General features: G+C 42.2%; 1 protein-coding gene across 1 annotated transcript in view; it reads left to right on the top strand.

The window, feature by feature from the left end:
- LOC107107165 (plexin-A2-like) overlaps positions 1 to 24677 on the top strand; it is a 552061-nt gene that overhangs the window by 469555 nt on the left and 57829 nt on the right. The window contains exons 19-23 of the mRNA XM_015407422.1: positions 7609 to 7848; positions 9319 to 9462; positions 12407 to 12641; positions 19499 to 19641; positions 24650 to 24673. Coding sequence (XP_015262908.1) covers positions 7609 to 7848; positions 9319 to 9462; positions 12407 to 12641; positions 19499 to 19641; positions 24650 to 24673 — 786 coding nt within the window. The remainder of the gene's footprint in view (positions 1 to 7608; positions 7849 to 9318; positions 9463 to 12406; positions 12642 to 19498; positions 19642 to 24649; positions 24674 to 24677) is intronic.

The following is a 24677-nucleotide window of genomic DNA, read 5'->3' as shown; positions in this document are numbered from 1 at the left end:
GTAACAGGCTCATAAATTTAATTGCTCATGAAGCTTATTTTGAATATGAGGCAACATACCCTGAAAGTGTCATTCCATAATTAATAATGAGATGTATTTCAAGGTGATATTTATCTAAATATTCCTCCAAGGAACTCAAAGTGGTATACATGGCCCTTCCTTCCTGCATTTTATCTTCACATTAATAGTTAGACTGAGGGAAAAAATACTAGCCCAAGGTCTCCCAGTGACTTTCATGGCAAGCAGGGATTTGAACCATCTTAGTCTTAGTCCACCACTGTAACCACTGCATTACACTGACTTTTGTGCCTGCAGAGTTAACATTAATCAGTCCAGGCAGCCAAGACCAGCAGTTACTGTTAGCACAGAACTTTATTGCTTTAAAGTCTTACTTTGTCTTTATGAGAAACTGCCTTTCCTGCCTTCCTGATGCATTATCAGAAAGGATGGTAAATGTGCTGCTCGCTGCCTGCCCTTCTCTATAATGCCTGAGTTACACTGCAAGCCTGCATATGCATTTGTGATAATATCCATGAGCTAATTTAGAACATTTGTAGAAAAAAATAGTCCTTTGCATTTAATTGTTCATGGAGGAAATTCAGAATTAGCAACCAAAAAATAGTTGAATAAAAGAGGCTCGCCTAATTAGCTTTGAGCAAGTTGATATTGAGTCTTTACATGCCCTACAAGAACACTGAGAAGAATGATGAATGAAATATATCAATACTTCTCTACAGACAGCCTGTCTGAGGCCATACACTTGCTTAGTTAAGTTAGGCCCCTGCCACATGGCAGGGGAAAAGCCTCTTAAGGCGCGGCTTTTAAAAGCCGCGCCAACGTTGAGACGCCGCGGATCCCCTGGCCGCGGGATCCCACGGATCCCCTGGCCGCGACACCTTTTCTCCCCGGCACGATCAAACGCCAGGGAGAAAACACGGCCCTAACCTGGATCCGGCCGAACGGCGCATGTCGGAGCATGCGCAGTTTGGCTCCGGGCCGGGGTTGCAGCAACGCCCGGCTAGAGGCGCCGTTTCCATTTGAACCACCAAGGTAGGTGGTTCAACTTGCGCCGGCTTTTCCGGGGAAAGGGCCAGTTCGGGTACGAAAGCAGGACGCTTCCCAGATGTTGTGGTGTGATCGCGCTGCTTTGATCCGCCCCCGAACTGTCCCGCAACTGGCCCAAATCCCCTCGTGTGGACGGGACCTTAGTTAGTTAGTTAGTTAGTTAGTTTTCTTCCATGACACCATGCTTTGCTCAACATCTCTTTGCCTTTAGGCTGCACTATATTCTCTGTCTCCCTAAGAAGAGGCCAAAGGTCAGCTCAGTTAATAGCCTGTCCTGTCGATTCCTTTTATTACAACAGCAATCTGTCAGCAAAAGGATCTTTTGAGGATTAAAAAAACCCAGTGTATGTGTTTTAAAAACAAGAATAGCCACCTTGTATTTACGCTGTATGCTAGTCCCATTTTGATTTGGAATTAAGGTCTCCACAGAAGGAATTATTCAAGTGGAAAAGAACTATGTCAGTCCAGGATGCCTAACTTTGTAGTAGCTTCTTACAGTTTCTGAGAATTTCATCCTGGTCACCCATCATAGTGTCAAGTAGGCAAACAGCAGCATAAGTGCAGCCTCATTTTAGGACAGACAAGGTGAAGCCTTCTGGAGGGGTCTTGGTCAGAGAGCGCACCAGGGATCCACTTCTGTTTTGTTTCACAGAGCCATCTCATAAAGAAAAATAGCACTGAGTGAAAGACAATTGAGGCATATGGTGCTTATGTCATTGTGAGGCCCTCCTATATATCATCCAGTGGACACAAAACCCCTCAGCAGAAGGGAGAGGTGCACTAAGTAAACAGCCAGTGAGGATTTGACAGGGGTACAATGAAAGTGATGCTACCATCACATCTTGTGTGCACACACCCTGCACCTGCTTCATGACAAAGGGGCTTTCTGGGGGTCAACATGGAACTGTTAGGGTCTTGTGAAAACAAGAGCTGGAAGAGCCCCATTAAGCACACACATTCATACTTTCCCAAGTCAGTGCAGGGTTTACACCTTCTTAATGTTCTTTATATCTGTGTTTCCTTTTAGTTTCTCCCTCCTCTTGGTATTTACTCAGTCCCCACAGGTCAGTGACTAGAAGTTAACTTTCGGCTGCTTCTCCTCCCCTTCAAAAAACACACATGTATTTCTAGTTTCCAGCTCTTGCTCATGCATTCCCATGAATATTCTTATAAACCCACAAAAAGTACTAAACTTTTCCCAGTTATGTTAGGACAACACTTTCCCCTTCGTTATGTGTGCACATATTTATTTTCAGTATTTGCACTCCACCTTTCCATTTAAAAGTTATAGGATTCCATTTAAAAGTTATAGGATTCACAATGAAACAAGGTATACATCATTTTAAAAGTGTGCTGTAGCTTTAAGATGGTTAGAAAAACTGCATATATAAGGTCAGTTGATCATGACTGAAGAAAAGGCTGCCCTGTTCCTTAACATTAAATTAAAACATTAAGAATTGTGCGTGTAGCCACTCATGGCACTCATACAACATGATTCAAGAAGGATGACCTGCAATGAAAGAGGGAAGGGAAGGAATTGCCATGCGTGCAATGCTGTTTCGAGTACAGGTTTACTTTGTAACACTTGGAGTCTGCACATTTTCAGAATGTTCTCTGTGATTTGTCTGGATCTGAGTTACTGATTGTATTGTGGAGCACTCTCAGATATATAGGCTTGTAACAGTGAGAGGAATACTTTGTACCTTTACTTTATGGACCTGATTGCAGCTTTTTTAGGGACTCAGAGCCCTATATAAAAATGACATCATTTTTTAAAATACATCACTCTTTATTAGCTCTAGCTGGCCCTTTAAGCCATTTCTCCCTTACTTTATGAACTGCCATGAAAAGTTAAAGCCAATAAATAGTGTTGTAATACCGTTTATCTTTGGGTATAGAGTGTAAATTGTGGTCCCCCTTGACTCAATCACCGCAATAGCTGGCACGATAATCAAGTGTCACATCCCCAGGTTAGTTCTCCTTTTCTCTAGCAGCTAATGAGATTCACCTGATCTCATCCTGTTCTATGCAAGTGCCTGTAGGTCAGTATTAGTTTGACACCTTATTGCTAGGCTCTGTTTAAAACCAAGATGATGCAAGATGGTGCATTTTCCTCTTTGTTTCTCTCTGTCCTTTGTACCATTTGCCCTATCCTTCTTATTGCTGATACATAAATAAGAATATTGATATTGCCCTAAGTGCTCTTAAGCTAAAGCCATCCTCACTTGTAAATTGTAAATTGTACAGAGACGAGTGATTGAAAGATATAGAAATCTGACATTTTTCTTTGCCATGAAACTTGAAGTTTTATGCAGACAAACAAACTGTGAATTAGATTCAAAATTATGCATTATATGAAGGAGATGCAGTATAATTTCATGCTGTGGGAGCATTACAAGCCTCTGTACAGTCAATGACCAGCAGGAAACTTTCATTATAGATGTGTCATGCACACACCCTGTAAGCAATTTGAATTGTGGTATTCTTGGATGCTTTATAGATATGAATATTTTTGTTTTGCCTGGAATGCTGTAAAGAAATCAGATTTGCTGGTGCCTTTTAGTGACTTTCAGGAGCTGTTCATTTTACTACATGGTAACATGACTTTGTAGGCATGCATGTCGCTGGCAGCACTTGAAGTTCCGATCTGATAAAAGGATTTTCAGACAGGATTGGATATAAACTATTGAGGTTGTGATGAAGTCAAAGCAAGGTGTCAGACTGATGAAGAGCATGTAGATTTAATTGCTGGGATATTGTATAAATGAGCCACATGCTTTTATGATGCCTGCCATTTTGCAGGTGAGTCTACATAAATCTGCTAAAATGCAGCTTCTGATTAATTATCTTTTCAAATACACCACTGAGGCATTTCGCTATAATCCTCAGGACTGGAACTATAGTTTCTACAGTCCTACATCGTTATATGCACTCAACTCAAATGAATATAAATTAAATTTAACTGTACCTAACTGAATGCATTACTGCAGCTGAGATTTTCACACCTCCAGAAGGTCTAGATTTAAAACAAATGTTAGCTGTAGAGAAATGGTCTGATGTTTGATGTTAGAGCTTTCTTCTCCCTCCTTATTTGTTCTCATTTGATGCTTTGAATAGGTCAAAATATTCTCTTTATGAACACTACAGAAACTCAATGAAATAGAATGGCCAGGCTGCCTTGTCCAGCTGGTCTCTCTCTTCCCATTGCTATTCAATTCTTGCAAAAACAGAATCTGGAGAAATATGCAGTTGACTGTTTGATGGTATAAACATGAATGATGACACATTTAACTATGGTTAAATGTGGATAGATGTGTGTTGAATTTCCCCAGAAATGTAACTGACTACAGAAATGCTGTAGTCTTCTTAATATTTGAGTAGGGTCCTCCTACATACACACACACACATGTTAACAGTATCTAATGTTATCCTTTGCAAGAACACTTTGAGGAGAGCACTTAAAAAATACACGAAGCCTGTAATTACTAACAGCTCAAATATGTTTTATGGGGGGAGGTGCCCATTGCTAAAGTCCACCAAGTAGTTTTTAGGAGAACTTTGACAGTTGCTAAGTCTTGATATCCTAATATCCTAAAGCTATTAAATGAGAGCTTGGAAATAGTCTGGTATCTCTTTGTCTAAGCTGGGTAGCTGTTTCATTTAGCAGATACTTCCTTCCAGTGCCTTAATCAAAAAGCATCAGTTAGGGCAGCAAGGTCAAGATCCAGAAACTCTGCCTAAAGTGTTAATATCTTTGTAATGCAAACCTAAGCAGTGAAAACTCTGCATAGCATTGCATTGTCTGAATAGTAAATATCATATGCAACTGAACTGGATAGAGAGAGAAGAGAAGAGATTGGATTTATATCCCACCCTTCACTCAGAGTCTCAGAGTGGCTTACAAATGTTCTATTTGAGCACTGGAGTAAGAAATACCATTACTGCATGGTATCTCTCTGTTCCAGAGCTGCTCAAGCTATAGAGGTAAAGGCTTCAGATCATGGCATGGGTGCTCCAGCAAAGGAAAGAGGTGGCTCACATGGGCCAATTGGCAGAGATCATGTATTTTTATTTCATTATTATTTAAAAGGTTGTACTTTAAATACCAAGTTGGGTAAAATTAAATTTCCCCTTTGTTGAGTGAGTCCAAATGAAAAGTCTCCTGTTACTTTACAGGGTGTGATTTCTTGATGAAACCCCTGCTGCAAGAGCCAGGCTCTGCTTTATAATGAACTCTTATCTCAGGGGAACAAGTCAACTGCTTGGACTGCCAACTTTTTACCAAGGGAATATAGCCTTCGTCATGCCCAGAATCTCTTGTGACCAACTGACTGTTCCTTACGGCTGGTATGGGAAAATTGCTCAGATTTGTCACCAGAACCAGACATTAATTATAGGTTCAGCTGAAAGGCATATTTGGCAGGCAGCTGTGCAATGTGAAAGATGAGAGGGTGTTGCAGTTCTGATTCAGGACTCTGAAGTACTGCTGCTATTTTCATTTTGAAGTACTGTCTAATGGTCTCCTTAGCTGGGGACAAAAGGAGACCATAACAGTACAGATTTGAGAAAATGATATTCATGTATCCCAAATAGATTTGCTTCAGCAGCTTAAGAGTTCTCCATGTTTTCTGTGTCAAGCCACATTTGGGAGTGAGCCCACTGGATAGTGTCTTGTTGAGAGCCCATAAAAACCTTGAACCAGCCTTCCCAGAACTTTCCCACATGACAACTGCTGTCATCCATTCTGTGTTTGCTTGCTTTGCTTCAGTCTTCCTACATGCTCCATGGTTGCATTACACCTGACTAAGGCCCTTTTTACAACCTCAGGCTCCTATGAACTTGAATTTATGTTGAAGTTTTAAAATAAGAACATAAGAGACGCCAATGTTGGATCAGGCCAAAGGCCCATCTAGTCCAACACTCTGTCACACAGTGGCCAAAAATACCAGGTGCCATCAGGAGGTCCATCAGTGGGGCAAGGACATTAGAAGTCCTCCCACTGTTGGCCCCCCCAAGCACCAAGAAGACAGAGCATCACTTGCCCCAGAGCCCCTATCTATACCTTGTGGCTAATAGCCACTGATGGACCTCTGCTCCATATGCCTATCTAATTCCCTTTTGAAGCCATCCATACTTGTAGCTGCCACCACTTCCTGTGGTAGTGAATTTCATGTGTTAATCACTCTTTGGGTGAAGAAGTTGTATCCAGCCAAATGCAAACAGAAGCTGCTAGTGGACACAGATTTCTACCACATTCCCCTTCCCCTTTTGACTTTCAAAGCCCTATGAGTAGAAGAGAAAGGAGATGGTGATTTTGCCTGATTCCCATACCCTACTGCAGTCCCCCAATTCATCTGGCCATTTGTCCACATGAGTTCTGCAATTCCAGGCATCATCTTTCTGTGGGCCAAAAGGAACAGCTGGCAAAAGTTAAACATAGGATATATCTGCACATGATGCTCCAGTGGTTGATCGGATACAGTCCACTAAATCTTGGATAGCAAAATGCCAAGTCCTACTAATATCATGTTGGAAGATTATATACTATGTGTGCATCCATGTATTGCATTGCTATACCACATGGAAGATTTGGACTTACTTGAGCCATATGAAGAACTTGTCATTCTCCTCATCTCAGCAGCAGAAAGACAGATGGCAGCTCAGTGGTAACTGGGCTTCCAACTATCCAACTATCCAAAGATAGTTTGTAAGCACATGATATTTGCTGCTCATGGGTAAGATTACCTCACAAATTCAAGGCTCAGATAGCCATTTGACTTTGAATGCCTCCTTGAAGTAGTGGCTATCTTTGTAATGTTTTTTGGAACTTGAGAGAGGCCTGACTGAACTAGTCGAGTATCCATTTATAAAAACCTTATAACCGATCCTTTAGTATAATTTGGGGAAAATAGAATTCACCAACTGACAAAGGTAGCCCTTACTGAATCCTTAACATTGCTCTGAATGAGCTAAAAAGTTTTTAAAGTGTTAGAAATTCTAATGTATCAAGATTGAAACAACTTACTTCAGTATGGCCCCGGTCACATGAAAGGTTTTGGGCCGGGAGAGGGACGGATCGGGGGTGCAGCAAATGGGCGCGATCCCACTGCAACATCTGGGAAACATTGTGCACCCGTCCCCGATCCGGCCCTTCAGGCCGAAAAGCCGCATCTAAAATAAACCACCTACAGAGGTGGACTTACCAGCACGGCCACATCAAGCGCGGCCGTAGGATCGCCGGCGCGTCCTTCTGCCGGTGCATCCAAGACCCCTGGCCGAATTGTGCATGCTCCCACATTCGCAGTTCGGCAGCCTCCGTCTCTGTCTCGTCGCTTTCTCCCCGATCTCCCCGGCATCTGATCGTGCTGGGGAGCAACCGCGCAGCAGCTCACGGGATCTGTATGATCCCACCGCCGCGTGTCTATTTTTGTGAGACTTTCAAAAGCCGCACTTTGCCCGCGCTCCCCCCCCCGTGTGGCAGGGGCCTATGTTATGTAGAATAAGATGAATTCACAGTATAACCCTTACTCATCTGTGTTTCAGGTCTGCAAAGTTGTAAACACAACCACCCTGACTTGTCTGGCTCCCTCCCTTACCCCAGAGTACCGTCCTGGTTTGGATGCTGTTGAACGACCCGATGAGTTTGGCTTCATCTTTAACAATGTTCAGCACTTACTAATTTACAATGATACCAAGTTTATCTACTATCCAAACCCTACCTTTGAGCTCCTGAGTCCCACTGGTGTACTGGAGCAAAAGCCAGGGTCACCCATTATCCTCAAGGTAAGAAGACCATACAGTCCAGGTGACCTGGGCGTATTTGAGTTAGCATATTCTGGGATTTCCCTGTATCAAATCTTGCCCTCGTTTCACTAATTGATACATCTCCCCACGAATTTACCATGTGTGGGCCCACTTCACACAGTACATTTTAAGTACAGAGTGTGAATGCAAAAAACACTGCTTTTCTGAGACAGGAACTATACAGCAGGAAATGCCCAGAACTGAATGCAACTATAACGGTTTTGTTTCTATATAGTCCATGAAATGCTCCTACACTGACTGCACAGTGAGTTACACAGCAGAACTAAAGCCCTAAAGTAATTGGCCTGTATATACTAGTTAAGAACACCACTCAGCAGAATTTTAAAAGCTCTCTTACCAGTGCTTCAGACAGTAGTTGACCCCTTCATCCCTCTCTATAAACTTAGCACCATGCACTTTTGTTTGCTGTTCCCTTTGTATTAAGAATCTAACCTCTGAATGTTCAGCAAATGCACAATGGAATTAAAGGTAAATTTTGCGTGAGCATGATGGATCACTTCTTGCCTCAGCATTTCTCCTCCAGTCCCATGTTAAACATGTCACAGGGTGTCAAAGCTTACCCACTGGGAAGTGGTACAGAGATGCAGAATGTTTATTTGTATTACTTATTATAAGATACAGGCTTGAGTCCTCTGTTTTCTGCTTGTGCCTAACTTAGTCCATTGCAGAGGTGGTCCTTTACTGTGGAGCGCGTCCTTTCATGTTAAGTACTTCTTGGCATCTTGAAAACTTATTCTTGAATTAGTGGAAGTGCCCAACACTGGAGGAACACATGCTCTGCGGTGGAGGACAACCTCCTTAATGGAGAAGGGAAGTGGGAACAACATATAGGAACTGACATAAACTATCTGAAGAAGAAAGTAAAATAGGAAGCCCATTAAAAATGCTCCTGTTTATTGCAGATACACAAACTGTTCTCCTTGTACCTGCCATGCAGTATTTGCATATATACTCAGAATAAGTCAGTTTGGCTTATGCCCTTTTCTCCCAACAATCTTCACACATTCCTGAGGGTACCTTAGATTGCAAGAATACCCCTGAAAACTTCATAACTCTTTATAAAACATATACCCTCTTGTGCCCATCAAAATCCATAGTCATGCACTCGGCTGCCAGTCATCACAGTGGAAGGTAAGTACATTTTGGAGGAAGGTATATAAGATGATGGGGGAAAATTAATCTTAGAAATAGACCAAAAAATTACAAGCTTAGATAGAACAGACCTGCATTTTGATATGTACTTTCCTATGTGTATTATTGGGAGATCTCATTAAATTATGCAGCTAATTACAGAAATGTGTATTGGGAAATAAAGGTTTATACAGGATTGTTTGTTAAAATTATTAGAGTTGCATGAAAGAGATCATCAAGGAAGAGCCAAAGGCATCTGCTATATTTTCACAGAATCTTTTCCCCCTATTTCTACAGGGTAAAAATTTATGCCCGCCTGCCTCTGGTGGAGCAAAGCTGAACTACACTGTTCTGATTGGAGAGACTGCTTGTGCTGTCACTATCTCAGAGACCCAGCTGCTGTGTGAGCCTCCAAATCTCACTGGGCAACACAAAGTTATGGTGAGGTCAAAAAATTGTACTTTCCCCCCATCCATCTTTTCGTGTTTTCTGTCACCGAAATTTCAGAGCAGTACGCCTCTCTGTACTTCCTTCGATCTCAGCTGCTGAAGTGGAAATTATTAAAAAATCTACTTTGATATAAAAGAAGAAAGGAATCCCCAAGGCCTTCAAATTTCCTAGACACATGCAAAGCCCAAGTGTGTGTCTCTGATAATATGATGCAGCAAAAAACTGCCTTATTCACCACCACAGTAACTTGCACACATAAATCTAAAAGAGCATATAGAGCACATCACATCAAGATTTCGCCTTTGTGGTACATTCTTAGCCAATGTATGTTTGTAATTCAGAAAATTGCACAAGTATGCATGAATGCTCTCTTTTTTCCATCATATGTATTTTGGGTGAGGATATTTAGCAGTAGTAGCCCAATCTGCCATAATGCTTGAGCTACTGCTAGTTGGGAAGTGCAAGACTCTATAACTTCTGAAAACTCAAAAAGTGCTGTTGCACCTCTGAGCCTAACAAGCTTTATTGTGGCCAGTGCTTTTGCAGGCAGCAGAGTGTCTGTGGGTGCACAGGGTACTCAGCTCAGTTGGAAGGAGGTTTCAGTCGTTTCAGTTCACTTTGCACTAGATAAAGCCAGGATCAGGTTGTCTATCGGATTTGTTGATGAATATCATCTCTGTAGCCTTACACTCCTTGGGCACCTGAACATCAGCTCCCCCCCCCCCAGGAGGCATTGCAGAACAAATAAAAGATGATAACAAATAAAAATGTAAAATGGGACAGTGACAATAACATAGAGACAGCCTCATTTCCCTTTTCTAATTTGATGCTGCTCTACAGATCAGAGATGCAATGTTTCAAGACACGGCAATGCTCCCACTTTGTACACACTCGTATGAATGCCTGGTTTGTGTCTGTTTCTTCTCTTACACAGGAGCTCCCATTTAGCTGATTTACACCATCACAAGGTATTTCTGGCAAGTGAGGGAACATAGATGTTATTTTAGTGGACTCACAGGTGAATGAGCCTTTAATGCTGAAGCTGGTATTATTAGATCCAATCATATAGTTGTCAGAGGAAATAAAGGAGGCAGCTGGCATTGGGGCTTGTGTTAAGGCTAAATGATTATTTGAGATGTGCCTCTGGTGCTCTGCTGTCGGCATTTTCATGTCAGCAAGTAGTCTACTTGTAGTTGTGTCACCTTGTTTGGAAGAACTGTCATTTTCCACGATCCATTCTAGGTCAGATAATACACGTCCAATAGTTTTACTTGTTTAATTGAAATATTTTTCTGTCTTTTGTCCCACTAGTCTTAGCTTTAGTAGACACAGTGGCAAAATACTAGGTAAACATACCTTGTTTTAAAATGAATATTTGCACACATCGTTTCTCTGCAACTACATGAGTTGAGTAGTATTGGGGACTGAGTACTGTAAATTGAATTTGATACCTCATTCTCCATGTGTGTACAGTATAGCTGGAGATCAGGTAGGAAACATCAGAGGAATGACAGCAGAGCTTGCATACAGTTTGGGTTACAGTTTGTTTCCTCCAAATTTATCCATGGAACACAAATACCACAAAGAAGATATTGTTCATCAGATCAAACTTTTGTGTGCCTCTCATGGGACACTTTCCCCCCGTCTTTGTCTGAAGGAAAAGCCTGTGGTGCTAGAATGGTTATTTATTTATTTGTGTGCTTGCTTGTTTTACATACCTTCTTTTCCCAACAAAAGATGGTTCCATAATTAAACCTTAGCAATCTTTCAAGTATATTTTGTTATGAGCTATTGACTTACCTGCTTTGTATGTCATACTTTCAGCTTCCAGTTGCAGTAGCACTGTAATTCAGCTTCTCCACATTTCCATACATCGGAGAGCATTGCATATTCTCCAAAATCTTAGTCCATCATTAACCATCTACATGTCTATTCTGCAGCATTCCCATGGTTTTCCCCCAAGACTTGCTGCTTCGTCATTCATTTTGCTTTTCTCCCTTCTCAGTTTTCCATTTAAACTCCCTCAGCAAAATTGTCATTCTGTCTCTAATGTCCATGGTTTACAAAAGGAACCCGAAAGCCTGTGAAATGAAAGTAAAATGGAGCCATCAGATAGTCTGAACAAAGTCAGAGATAGTACCAGGATGAAGTATTTATCACAACTTGAAGTCTTGTGTTTCAAGTTATGCTGTACCCTTTCTTTCTGAGGACAGTGTTTGTATTGCCTTGGCTGTGTCTTGGAAGACAAACAGAATATCGTGTCTTCTGAAGCCATCTGTGGCATTTTGGGAATGATTTTCAAATTATGGGGGACATGCACAGGGAATCTGTCAGGCACCAGTCCTTGAAGCCCAGCTTCTTTATTTTTTTTTTCTTTTCTTTTTTGTAACAAAAATTCTGCTAAGGTAACAGCTACAGTAGACATTGCAGTTTGTCATTCATAGAGTAGCTGGCATTCAGGTTAGCAGAGGGGTATTTAGAACCATTAGGAGGGGACGCTCATGGTCTATGTACTTGTAATCCAGGAATTTTAGCATTTCCTTTTCTTCTTGAGTAGCAGATAGTTCAAGCTTTTTGATTCTTTTCTCCAGTATTTCTTCCTCATCTTCCCAGTTAGATGAAACATCCCTGGAAGCATGGGCTATGCTTGTATTATGCATTCCTTGAAGCTGTAAATGCTTTATGCATACCAGTGACATCTTGCCAATGTGACAGAATGTGCCTTGGTCATGGCAGACCAGATGTGCTTTTTGAGACATCCTAGGGATCCCCACTGCCCTTAGACTTTTAAGAGGGTGCCCTTCAAAATAATCTAGAGGAGACTGGGGATCAGATAGGGGGGTCTCATCAGAAGGGGAGGACAGGTGTCTTGCAAGTCTACCTGGCTGCCATTGTGAAGTCTGAAGACTGAATCTCATGTATTTTGCTTGACTAGGTGCACGTAGGTGGCATCAACTTCTCCCCTGGGTCAGTGAATGTGATCTCAGACAGCCTGTTGACTTTGCCAGCAATTGTCAGCATTGCAGCAGGAGGCAGCCTTCTCCTCATCATTGTCATTATTGTCCTTATTGCCTACAAACGCAAGTCCCGTGAGAATGACCTCACCCTCAAGAGGCTACAGATGCAGATGGACAACCTGGAGTCTCGGGTGGCCCTCGAATGCAAAGAAGGTCAGTGGTACCACCCCAATTGTATACTTTCAATCTGGAAATGTCAAACAAAGCATGAGATCTGTTTGAGAAGGAAAATGCTTAAGAAGGGGCTCATGCATGCATCCTACACAAAGGGGTGTATTCACAGTGCTCCCAACATCTGTCCTCTAACGTTCTGGAAGGTTTCTTTCAATGACATAGGGTTTTCATTATCTGCACTAGCACATGCTGGTTGCAGGCAGGGTTACTGGCTCTGAGTGAAAAAATATCTGGAGATTTTAGAGGTGGAGCCTGGGCAGAGTGGGGTTTGGAGAGGGGAGGGACTTTAGCAGATGGAGCCTGGGCAGAGTGCACCCTCCAAAGGAGCCATTTTCTCCAGGGGAACTGATCTCTGTTGCCTGGAGATCAATTGTAATAGCAGGAGATCTCCAGGCCCCAACGGGAGGTTGGCAACCCTAGGTGCAGGTCTCAGGCTACATTTTCTGAGATTATAATTTGTAAATGAAGAAAAGTAAATCCTAGAAATTGGTTTTAGAAGGTGGGACAATGCCAAAATTCCTGCTCTTAGAGCCTTTATAGACTATTACATCTATATACTATATTTGTATACTATAAAGCCACAGATCAGGGCCACGCTTGCACTAAACAGATTTTTCTGCAAACTTGGGTGACAACCCTCCCCCCCTCAAGTTTGCAAAAAAAACCTGTTCAGTGTTAAAACCTGTTAATCTTCAGAAAATACATGGGGGATTAAATTCCCCAAAAAGTAAAATAGCATTCTCTGCACAAGTGCAGATAACTCTCCTGCCTCCAGTGGGGTGGAGCCCAGGAGCCACAGTGTGCCAGGCAATGGCAGCAGCAAAGCCCAGGGGCTACAGTGGGCCTGGTGATGTTGAAGTAGCCTGGGGGCTGCGCTGGGCCCGGTTGGCTGCAGGGAAGCCCAGGAGGAGATGAGAGTCCCCCCGCAAGTCTCATGGGCCCCCACTTGTAAAGTACTATTTGCAGAACTTCCAAAATGTCAGTGCATTGACAAATGCCTAAAGTTGTTTGCTTCATAGTTTTCCTAACAAGACCAGTCTTGCCTCTGCCACATAACAAGACCAGTCTTTCCTTTGCCAGTAAAATCAGGTCTTATTGAAGATTCTGTAATGTTAGTTCATTTAAGTTCTTTCTACCTCACACTTGTTCAGAATTTTTACCATCTTCTCTGATTATTTTTTTCTGTCATGGATATCCACTTCATTTTGTTGGATTTCCTAAACATGTGGTTATCAGTACCAGCTGCCACTCACCACTCTATCTTAGATGATCAGAAAACCAGATGGAACTGAAGAACCAAGGAGGGGGCAGGGAGATAAGCAGAAATTTACTTCTTGACACTGGCCAGATGCATTAATTTCACAACATAAAAACATCAGAATACAGCTTCTCTTTTGTTTTTCTCAGCAACAGTTAATACTATGCATTTCCTGACTCAACATCATTGGCTTCTAGTAATAAATTCATTTTCCTACTCTTACTTAATCTACGTAAATCTTGAAAAAGGGATATCACCTTACTGACACACCTTGACATAAGAGCATCAGCTGAAGGAATTTAAATGCATCCAAGCAACAGTGTCAGAAATCACTGAGATAAGGTAATGACTTATCCCCCAATATCATTGGCAAGATTGTGGAAATTCCACTCACCTAAAACTGAGCTTTTTTGAACTAGGCTTTCCTAAAACAGGTTACCAAAATGTATTCTTTCACAGTCATTATAATACCATAAACCATTATTTCACTCAGACAGGTACAAAGGCAAACTTGGTTATGAACCAAACTCTTACATGCTCAGATACTATGTGCAGTCTGTACTCCAAAGCCAGAGGTTCACTTGCATAGTTCTAACAAAGTTGCGACAAAAGCAATATTGCCCTAATCATGCATTAAGGCAGCGAACCTTTGCAAACTTACCAGGGAGCAAGTCCCATTTAATGCAAATGGACTTCCTTCTGAATAAATGCCTAGAATCTGCAGATGCATGGATGGTTCTTTCTTAGATAGACAGAGACACACATCTAGTTTGTCTCTATAACTTTTCCTCGTTGATTGGATGCATCTCCAGGGCTGAGCAGCACCAAGTCTAGTTTCCATGGTAACTGCTTCCTGCTTACCCTGAGTTGACTTTGATCTGGCATGAATTAACAGGACCTGAGCCTATGTACAGCTGTCAAATAAACATTTGGTCAATCTCTCTCAAACACATACGCTCATAAAACGCCCCTTTTTGCGGTCAGAGAGACTGAGAACTCCCTCATATACAGGCCCCATGGGAGGGAAGACATTAACAACTGTATTGGATTCAGAAGCATCACTTTGCCTGACTAATGTGTGGAGAACAGGATTAGTGCTTGATCCTATTTAAGCAACACGAACAGAGTTTACTGGTGCCAGGTCTTTAGGTCTGGCTGTCTGCTGGCCTTTTTTTTCCTGTAGGCTTTTTGTGTGGTTATTAGTAAGGTCAGGCCCTACTACAATAAAGCAAAAGCAACATGGGGTGAGTCAGAATCAGGTAGAACAATAATGAGCTGGACCCTACCAGCTTTTGCGGTGGCAAAAAAGGGAGGAGGGATCTCCTATAATCACCAGAAAAAGTCTGTGTTGGGGACTGTGGATAGGTGCATGGGGTGAAAGCTCCATACACACTAGGGTTGCCAGTCTCCAGGTGGGGCCTGGAGATCTCACATAATTAGAACTGATCTCCAGACTACAGAGATCAGTTTCCTTGGGGGGAAAAGACTGCTTTGAAGGGTGGGCTCTGTAACTTTATACCCTGATGATGTCCCTCCCCACCCCAGACCCCCAGCTGTGGCATTATACCCTGATGAGGTCCCTTCTCAGCCCAAACCCCCAACATACAGTCATGGTTTAGTTCCGTACACACAGTATTAGTAGGTGAATTCACATACTTTTGAACCTGAGAATACTGAATATTGTCACAGACCACATTGCAAAAAGACAAGCTGTGAACCCAGTACAGCAGCAAAGAAGAAGAAGAGGAGGAGTCGTAGTTTGGATTTATACCCTGCCCTTCACTTGGAGTCTCAGAGCAGCTTACAAACTCCTTTCCCTTCCCCTCCCCACAACAGACACCCTGTGAGGTGGGTAGGGCTGAGAGAACTCTGACACAAACTGCTCTTTTTCAAGGACAGCTGTGCCGGAGCTTGTGACTGACCCAAGGTCACATCAGCAAGTGCAAGTGGAGGAGTGGGGAATCAAACCCGGTTCTCCCAGATTAGAGTCCGCACACTTAACCACTACACCACACTGGCTCTATGTAGAAAGAGGTACCTTGTACTTTTGCATAGTAAATACAGTATCACATCTTACTTAGCATTGCTGCTTAACCTATAACCACAAGTTGAAAGGGAGATACAGAGATTTCCTTCAGCACTGTTACAATGTCCTCACTGGATGAATAGAGAATGCTTCTCAGGTGATAACCTTGCCATATTAGGCGTACACGGCCACATGAGGAATACATCATCTGCCATGACTGTCTATGTGATTAGAAATTTACTAGACATCTGCAGTCAAACACAAGTTCTTTCACCACACTGAAAGATGCAACAGGAGAGCATGCTACATGGTTGAATGCCTACTGCTGCCACTTGTTAAATAGTAACCTATTTTCATCCATTGTAAATATAACAATGATTAGTGTATAAAAGATTTACAAGCAAATGCCTGAATGCATTTTTGAGCGCTTCAGGGTGCTTTGGAGTTCTTGAATATACACAGTATTGCACATGCATGTGAACATATGAAGCTTGTCTGTCAAGGTCTATATTATCTGTTCAGACTGGCAGCAGCTCTCCAGGGTCCCAGGCAGAGGTCTTTCACATCACCAGCTACCTGAGCCTATTAACTGGAAATGCCAAGGATTGAATTTAGGACCTTCTACATGCAAAACAGATTATCTGATGCTGAGCCACAGCCATATTTTAGATAATTTGGTTATTGTTTTAAAATATTTATTGACTACTCAATGTGATCAGATGTTTTGGGCTGGCATAAAATTTGCATAGGTAGGGATATAACATTTCTGAAAGCATGAGGGGGTGCAGAAATCTAGGGGGGGGATGAAATAATTCACTACTTTTCTATCACCCTAAATTTATTTTACTGTTTTAGCAACATGAAGTGCTTCATTTATCATGAAGCATTTAAACTCGTACTGTTCGGTATATTTATGGACTTTTAAAGTATATATGCCTTTGTACCTTTATGTCTTTAAGCATAAAGTATAAATTTTCTTATCTTACATTTTCCCTGGGGATGTCCCCAGATTAGCTCAAGAGACATGCTCTGTACTTCCCAGGAAATGTATCATGTAGCCCATTATTATACACAGAACCACTAGAGGGCTAAAAAGCAGCTCCCTGGGGCCATTTCAGATCAGGAACATTGAACAGAGAGGAAGATATAATCTTACTGTCCCCACACACCACACTTCCTATCCTATAGTCAACTTGTTATGATGTAACTTTTTATTAAATGCTTCAAACTATACAGTACAAATATATCAAAAATATAACTGTAGTACAATTTTTGAAACAGAATTCCAACACATTACAACCACACTTAACATCAGTACAATAGAAATACAAAACAACAACAACAACAATAATAACAGTTAACTAGTTGTAAGAACAAACTCAACTGTTACAGTACAAGAATTGTATTTAACGTTAAAGCATAGTCTTTTTTATCAGGCATGTAATCCAAAAAAACGGAACCATATCGCTAGAAAATTTGATTGATATTTTTCGTTGATTTTTTGTCTTAGAGATTCTGTAATTTTATCCAACATACAAAGTTCGCTAACTTTCAGAATCCAGCTATTAATTGAAACTTGGTTAGAACTCTTCCAACATTATGCCAAAGTTATCCTGGCTGCAGCACATATTCCTATCCAAATTTGACACATGTCCACCTGGAAATCATGGAATTCCAAAAGAGGTTTTGTGAGCCAACCTAGGGTTGTGGTAAATGTAATTTGTAGTTAGGTCCCTAGTCTGATGAAGGAAGAGAAACAAGCTCTTTCTCCTCTCCATTTTGCAACTCATTGTACAGCTATTTTGCTAAGGGGAGTGGATCAGAACCAAAGTCCCAGGTGACTCCCCTGCTCAACTGTGAGTTGGCTTCTGTAAACTTGTCTGGCCTCTGTTCAAACTGCTTGATGCAATCTGAACATATCCTAGATCAGCTCACAATCTGATCCTCATTATTGAGCAAGGTAAGTTTGTCTGCCAAACAGGTTTGCTGAAAAAATTGCAGCATCCCTTATCAGGAGCCCTTACTATGTATAGCTGTCCATAGCAATGGGCATTAATGAGAACAAAGAAATTATCCTTGTTGTCGTGGGCCTATTTGAATTAGGGTTCCCAGCTCTAGGTTGGAGAATACCTGGAGATTTTGGGGTGGAGCCAGGAGTGGGCGGGGTTTGGTGCGGGGAGGGACCTCAACGGGGTATAATACCATAGAGTCCACCCTCCAGAAGCAGCCATTTTCTCCAGGGGAATGGATCTTGATCATCTGGAGATAAAGTATAATAGCAGGAGATCCCCAGATGCCACCTGGAGGTTGGCAACCCTAATTTGAATGGTGGTAGAATAGAAAACAAGACTTATACAAAAGGAAACTGTGATAATTTATCAATTAGCACATGTCTTTGTGAATTTAAACTGAACTTTTTGTAACACTTACTCAGTCCAGTATAAGGACAAGTATTAGGAATTTCACTAGAGCAGGCCCCTGGTGTAGTGGTTAAGTGCGCCAGTTTGATGTAGTGGTTAAGAGTATGGACTCTAATCTGGGAGAACCGGGTTTGATTCCCCACTTCCACTTGCAGCTGCTGGATGACCTTGGGCAGCCATAGTTCTGTCAGAGCTGTTCTCTCAACGACAGTTCTGGAAAGAGCTCTCTCAGCCCCACCTACCTCACAGGGTGTCTGTTGTGGGGAGGGGAAGGGAGAGGAGTTTGTAAGCTGTTCTGAGACTCCAAGTGAAGGGCTGGATATAAATCCAATCTCTTCTTCTTCTCTTTTGGTGCACTTCAGGAGAGCATGAATGCTCATATAGTTCTCCCATTCCATCACTGTAGTAATAATATGTGATGCATCTGTATGAACACAATATTTGTGCAATCCTTACCCCTTATAAAGAGGGAGGATTGGACAAAGTGTACATCATACAGTCACTGGACACATTGTGGGGGGGCATGCAAGCATTTATGCTTCTCCTGTGGTGGTGCATGAACCCTTAATCTCTGTGTGAGATAACAAGGTTTTGCATGCCAACTGTCAACAACTATAAATCTTGTAGATCTGTACCCACACCTGAATAGCTGATTTTCTTCCTGGACCCTGGATAATGCCACTTATGCTTTGACACGTGAGAATAGATTCCCTGTGCTAGCCACAGCAAAAGAACACTAGAGGTGTGTGTGTGTGTGACTGAGTAGAATGAGAAAGAGAAAGCCACACATGGCACAGTGATTTAAAAATAGGATCTTTATTTTTATCTAGTGCCTTTCAAGGCATTTTCAGTGCTTACATACAAGGTATGAATAGCATACAAATTAGCAACTCTGTTTTGTTCTCAGCATCTGTTCTCTCTCTCTCCCCCCCCTCTCTCTCTGTCTGTCTCTCCCTCATGCTGGGAAAGTGGCTCCCAGCTTGAGGGCATGTCTGAGTGACACAGAGAGGTCTAGAGCAAACGAGCTTCCCTGAGTTGGCTCATTTGCAGTCCTTGATTGCTTGTGCCACAGCCTCTATTCCCAGTGCTTGTCTGTGATTGTCTTTCTTTCTCTCTCCCATTCCTGTAATAGCTTTTGCAGAGCTGCAGACAGACATCAATGAGTTAACCAGTGACCTGGACCGCTCTGGGATTCCATACCTTGACTATCGCACATATGCCATGAGGGTCCTTTTCCCTGGCATTGAGGACCACCCTGTCCTGCGTGAACTAGAGGTAACAATGTAGTTGTGTGTTCTCTTGGTCTCAATTTCATCAGGTAGCTGGCGTTGTTGTTTCCCAGTCCCTTCTGGGAAGCTAGATTGAAACCCACACAGCTGTGAAAGCACCTTTCTGCCTCCCACACTGAATCTTATTAGAAGTGCTAGGCTAAGCACAATGAACACCAAAGTTCATTATAACAAAGGCCTTCTTTTTATCTATTTTACACACAGTTTGTTTCCTCTTGATTTCTTACATGGCTGCTGCCATACCACCTCCTCCTGACCCCCGTAGTTAAACCCTTTGACAAGGTCTGCAAGTCCAGCAGCAGAGCAGTATTTGTTACCATTTCAAGGCTCCTTTAATTCTCTTCTCGTGAAAAGGAAACCAAAGAGAAAGGAGGTACTCCGGAAAACTGCACTCTGCTGCTGCAAAGGATATACAGATGCTTGCCAGGTTTTCTGCATCTTGCCCTGTGTATGGTAGTGCTGTTGTATCTGAGACCTTGGTCTCATCTCTTTGGCTACATTGGAAGCCAAGTTTACCAAGTACTTTGCCAGCATCTCAGTTCTCTTAAGAAATGCAGTTCCTACTTACATCTGAAGCAAAGTGAAGGAAGATATAGAATCCCATAGAGTTGGTCCTGCCATGCAGTTAGGGAGGGGGCAAATCACCCTCTTCCTTCAATAAAGCCGTACTGATGGAAGAGGCAGAAAGGGTTATTTTGTTCCTTTCCCCCCCACACACTGTAATTTCCTGAACCATGTGGCTATTTATTCACACAGGACCTGCACCCCTTGAAATAAACTTTGCTAAGATTGGGAAGAACTTCTGGGTGGAGGGGAATGTGGAGAAGAATCCATGACCATCAGATCCAACCCATTATTCAATATAAAAATGTGGTGAAGATAACATCAGTGGCATTTCTATGCATTAATTGCCAGGCCAAAATGTGGTGGTTAATATTTGGCTGTGGCAGAAGATGTCATCAGTGGCATTTCTGTGTATCAGTCGGCAAGTTACAGTAGCCTATGAAACAGTTTGATGCTCACTTTTGGTATTGGTGATTTCGATTCCTTGATCTCTTGTCTTTTCAGTCCAGGTCCAGCTGCACAACCAAAAAAATTGTGTGTTCTTGCTTTTTTCATGAACAGCTTGCAATGACTTGACATATGACAACAGAGAGAATCACTATCCCGCTATGGGATGGACATCTTAACTGTTCATCCTTGTGGCACCTGTGCAATCCCCCATGAGAATTTTTTGAAGCTCAAAAATGCCTACTGCCACTGCATCCCACCCCCCCATGCTGTTTTACACCTTTTCCAGCACAATATGTAGGAGGCAGAGCACACTTCTCTTAGTACTCTCTCCACTGCTGTGAAGAGAGGGTCCTATGTCAAAGCTCTATTCAACAGCTTTCTTACAACCTCAAATCTTACTGGCAACTACCAAACCCTGCTGGCAATTACCTCAGACCTTGCCTCCTTAGAGCCAGGTGTCCAGAATATGGAATGAAAAGGACTCTTTAAAAAATGCAGGTCCTGTGGGTCAGAAATTCTCCACACCAATAGCCATGGTGAATGCCTTATGTGCCTTGGCAAAGAGCAAGACATCTTGTGCTGCTTTGTATGTCACTTTGAAAGCCTGACATGATAGAGTTTCCTGCTAGAAGCAGGATCTAGGAAAGGGCTTTGTCTGGTGCTGCTCATGAGAAAAACCCAACTGATACACTGTCTTCTGTTGCTAGCAAATGGATCCGAGCATCCTCAGTTCCTATGCTCTGAGACCGACACAAATCCTCAGCTCACACTCCCCTGTGCCAGATTTCTTGCAGCATCATGCAGAATTCGCAGGGAATTAACACAGAATGTAGCTGAATCATAAAATGTAGATGTTTTGTTCAATCTGTTCTGTGATTTTAAGAATGCATAGGCCATTCAGTAATTTTAAATATTGTGAATTTTCTAAAACTTATTAGATACACGTACATTGTTGTAACTAATCTTGTGCTGGTCATGAACCGTAATAATAATACATTTGATTTGATTTGATGCTCTGAGATCAAACCTGACCACCTTGGGTCTGATGTAAAAATCAGGAAGACTATGGGCTCTATTCCCACATCTCCTGAATGCAGCTCCTTGGTGCATCAGAAGCACAAACTGGACAAGAAGTCAAAATTGTTTACTCTGTCCCACTCCCAATCCAAGGACTTGGTTCTAACCAACCCATCTCTGGAACCGGTTAAGGAAGCAACCTGCATACTGAGAACACCCTCTCCACCGGGTCGCTTGCCCTACTTCTCCAATTCCATATCAGTGGGTGATGTGCAAGATTCCCTGTTATCAACTGAACACCCCCCCACACTCACTGTACCTATATTGGATCTGACAGATTTGTATTTGATGTTGTCCCAATTGCTGCACCAAGAACAGCATGACTCCTACAACCAGGGCTGGAATCCCTATGCTCTTCTTGGTTCCAACCAAGCAGAGAGAGGTCATTTCCATCCAAATGATCTCAAATTTCCATGGAATCCACAAGAAGATGGCCAAGCCTTTGAATACATGACCGCTGAATCCACTCCTGAGGACATCATGCCCAAACCAGTGAAGACGTTTACAGCTACAATGAGCAGCCTATTCACATGACTTGGTCCCTTGAAATCGACATGTCCTGCACCCCTCCTAGAGCCACAGATCCTGTCTTTTGAGTGACGCACCTGGGGAATATGGGACCTATCACTTTCCCAGTTAGTCACTATGGGACCTTGGTTACCCCTGCCATCACTGTCTCCTTCCTCTCAGTATATTGAAAACCCATACAGAACCAAGCAGAAAGGATGCCCCTTCCTTTTTCAACATCCCTCTGCGAACTCATTAATGGTTGACAACATCTAGAGGAAGAATAAGGACACAGCACCAGTAGAGAAGGAGGACTGAAAGTTAGAGGCGGTAGACAGAAATATCTAAGCCTCCTATGCCATTGAGTTTGAAATTGCCAACTACCAATGCATAATGGCAAAGTACCAACTTTTCTTTTGTGATGGCATAGCACCCTATCTAGAAATGCCAGAGGACAAGTGCAAACTGGCAAAACTAGATTCATTAGCCCTAGATTCATTCAGACTCTCCAAACATCTAATCTCTTCAGCTAAATAGTTTGTCAACTGTGCAACCCACAGCCCACTGAACCATCTTGCCCATTCTGGCTAAGGTCCAGGTAATGCCAGGATCGAAGACCTACCATTCGAGGACATATAACTCTTTAGCGCTAATACAGACAAAATCTTCAATAAAGTAAAAATGGACAGACTTACCGCCAAGACCTTAGGGGTAATTCCCTCTACACTTTCCAACACAAGGCCTAGACCCTACTTCAGGACATACTACCCATTAGCCAGAGGGAGAGGACATCAGACCAACATTCCAAGCTACTTTCATAAGCATATTTATATACCCATTGCCCAACCACCTGTCTAGCAAAAGAAAAGACTCTCTAATCCCAGAGGCAAGGCAAGATCACAGTTGCCCAAACCCAACCCAACCAATCTTCTCTGCAGAGCTGTTAACGATCACAGCCCGCACCCACTTAGGATGAGTCTATAGTGGCAGATACTAAGCCAAGGTTATAGTCAGATATTTCACCTTATACTATGGGTGCTCAGAGTGCTGAATGTGCAGGTCAACACAAAGGAATCCAATCTAGAACCTTCACAGGCAGTGTCTTCATGGTGCCCCAATAGATTCCACCCTAGCCAAGACCTCCCTCCCTCAGAAAGGGTCCTAGTAATCAGAATCCACATACTTCATGGCCAAAAAAAATGCATTTCCAACTGGTCATAATAATACAAAGGCTGCTAGGGCTGATGGCCTCCACCACATTGGTAGCGCCATATGCATGACTACAAGTGTGACCCTTACAACTCTTGTTCTTCACAGTTTTCAACTCTTTCTATGATCTTCACAAATCTCTGGAAGAGTATAAGTGAGGGGATCATGCAGGCTTCTTGGGGCAAACAGACCCATATTCCCATACATCTTACCTCTGCAAGGATGGGGATAGAATAAAATAGATCATGTCTTAACTTTTGTCTATGCAGGAGTTTGCCCTCTCATTCAAGAAAATAATTGTACTGGCATGTTTTGTTTTGTTTTTTAAAGCTGCAGTTCTGAATGCACAGAAATGAGTGTGTATTAGTTATTCTGTGATTGTACTTTAAAGGTACAAAATCTTTTGTACCTTTATATTTTAGATAAGGATATTTTAGATAAGGAAGTCCTTTCTAAATGCGGGTGGTGGGACTCCATGATCAGCTGAATCCTTTTCCACAAGAGGAGCCAACTACTTTGCAAGTCTGCAAGCTTAAAATTCATATTTATATTTTAAAAATGCATGTAGGTCAGATGAACTTTTCTTCTACTCTAAACCTTTTGGTCTTGCACAATAAAGTCATCAGTTTACATGGAGAGTCTCCTATAGGGATTAACCTGTGAAAGTGTGCCTTTAAGGAATCTCCTATTGCATTCCCTGCTTATATTACAAACAAATTGGGTGCACTAGCCAAGCAAATATTGATGCTTGCTACTTACCCTGCCCAAAAAAGTTACACTGGTGATGAATGTGCTGCCAATTACACAGCTGCTTAGTTTCGTAATGTGGGCAAGGTGAATAAAGTCATTGAAAGTTTTGGTGCAGAACTACAAACAGTGCTTTATCATTTTGACTTGTAAAGAATTACAATCAACCAGGACTAGCAGAAAAACCTGAATTCCTTTTACTGTTGCTTAACAAGAAAGCAACAACCAAAATTAGTAATTCATGTGCCAGAGGGAATATCCCCTTTGAAACAGAAGCACAATTATTGTGCCACTTGTTGCACTTTTAAACACAACAGCCACATCATACAATATATTTCCTAATCCCATATTCTAAGCCTTTGTGAATCCAAAATCAAACTGGGTATAGGAAACACCAGCTCTTTAAGTTGATCCCTAAGAGCATTTTCTTCTTCTTGCAGGTTCAAGGGAATGGGCAGCAAAATGTTG

The sequence above is a fragment of the Gekko japonicus genome, unplaced genomic scaffold, assembly GCF_001447785.1.
Source record: "Gekko japonicus isolate JY-2015 unplaced genomic scaffold, Gekko_japonicus_V1.1 scaffold322, whole genome shotgun sequence".
Classification (NCBI taxonomy): domain Eukaryota; kingdom Metazoa; phylum Chordata; class Lepidosauria; order Squamata; family Gekkonidae; genus Gekko; species Gekko japonicus.
This window is presented reverse-complemented; position numbering and strand designations above follow the sequence as displayed.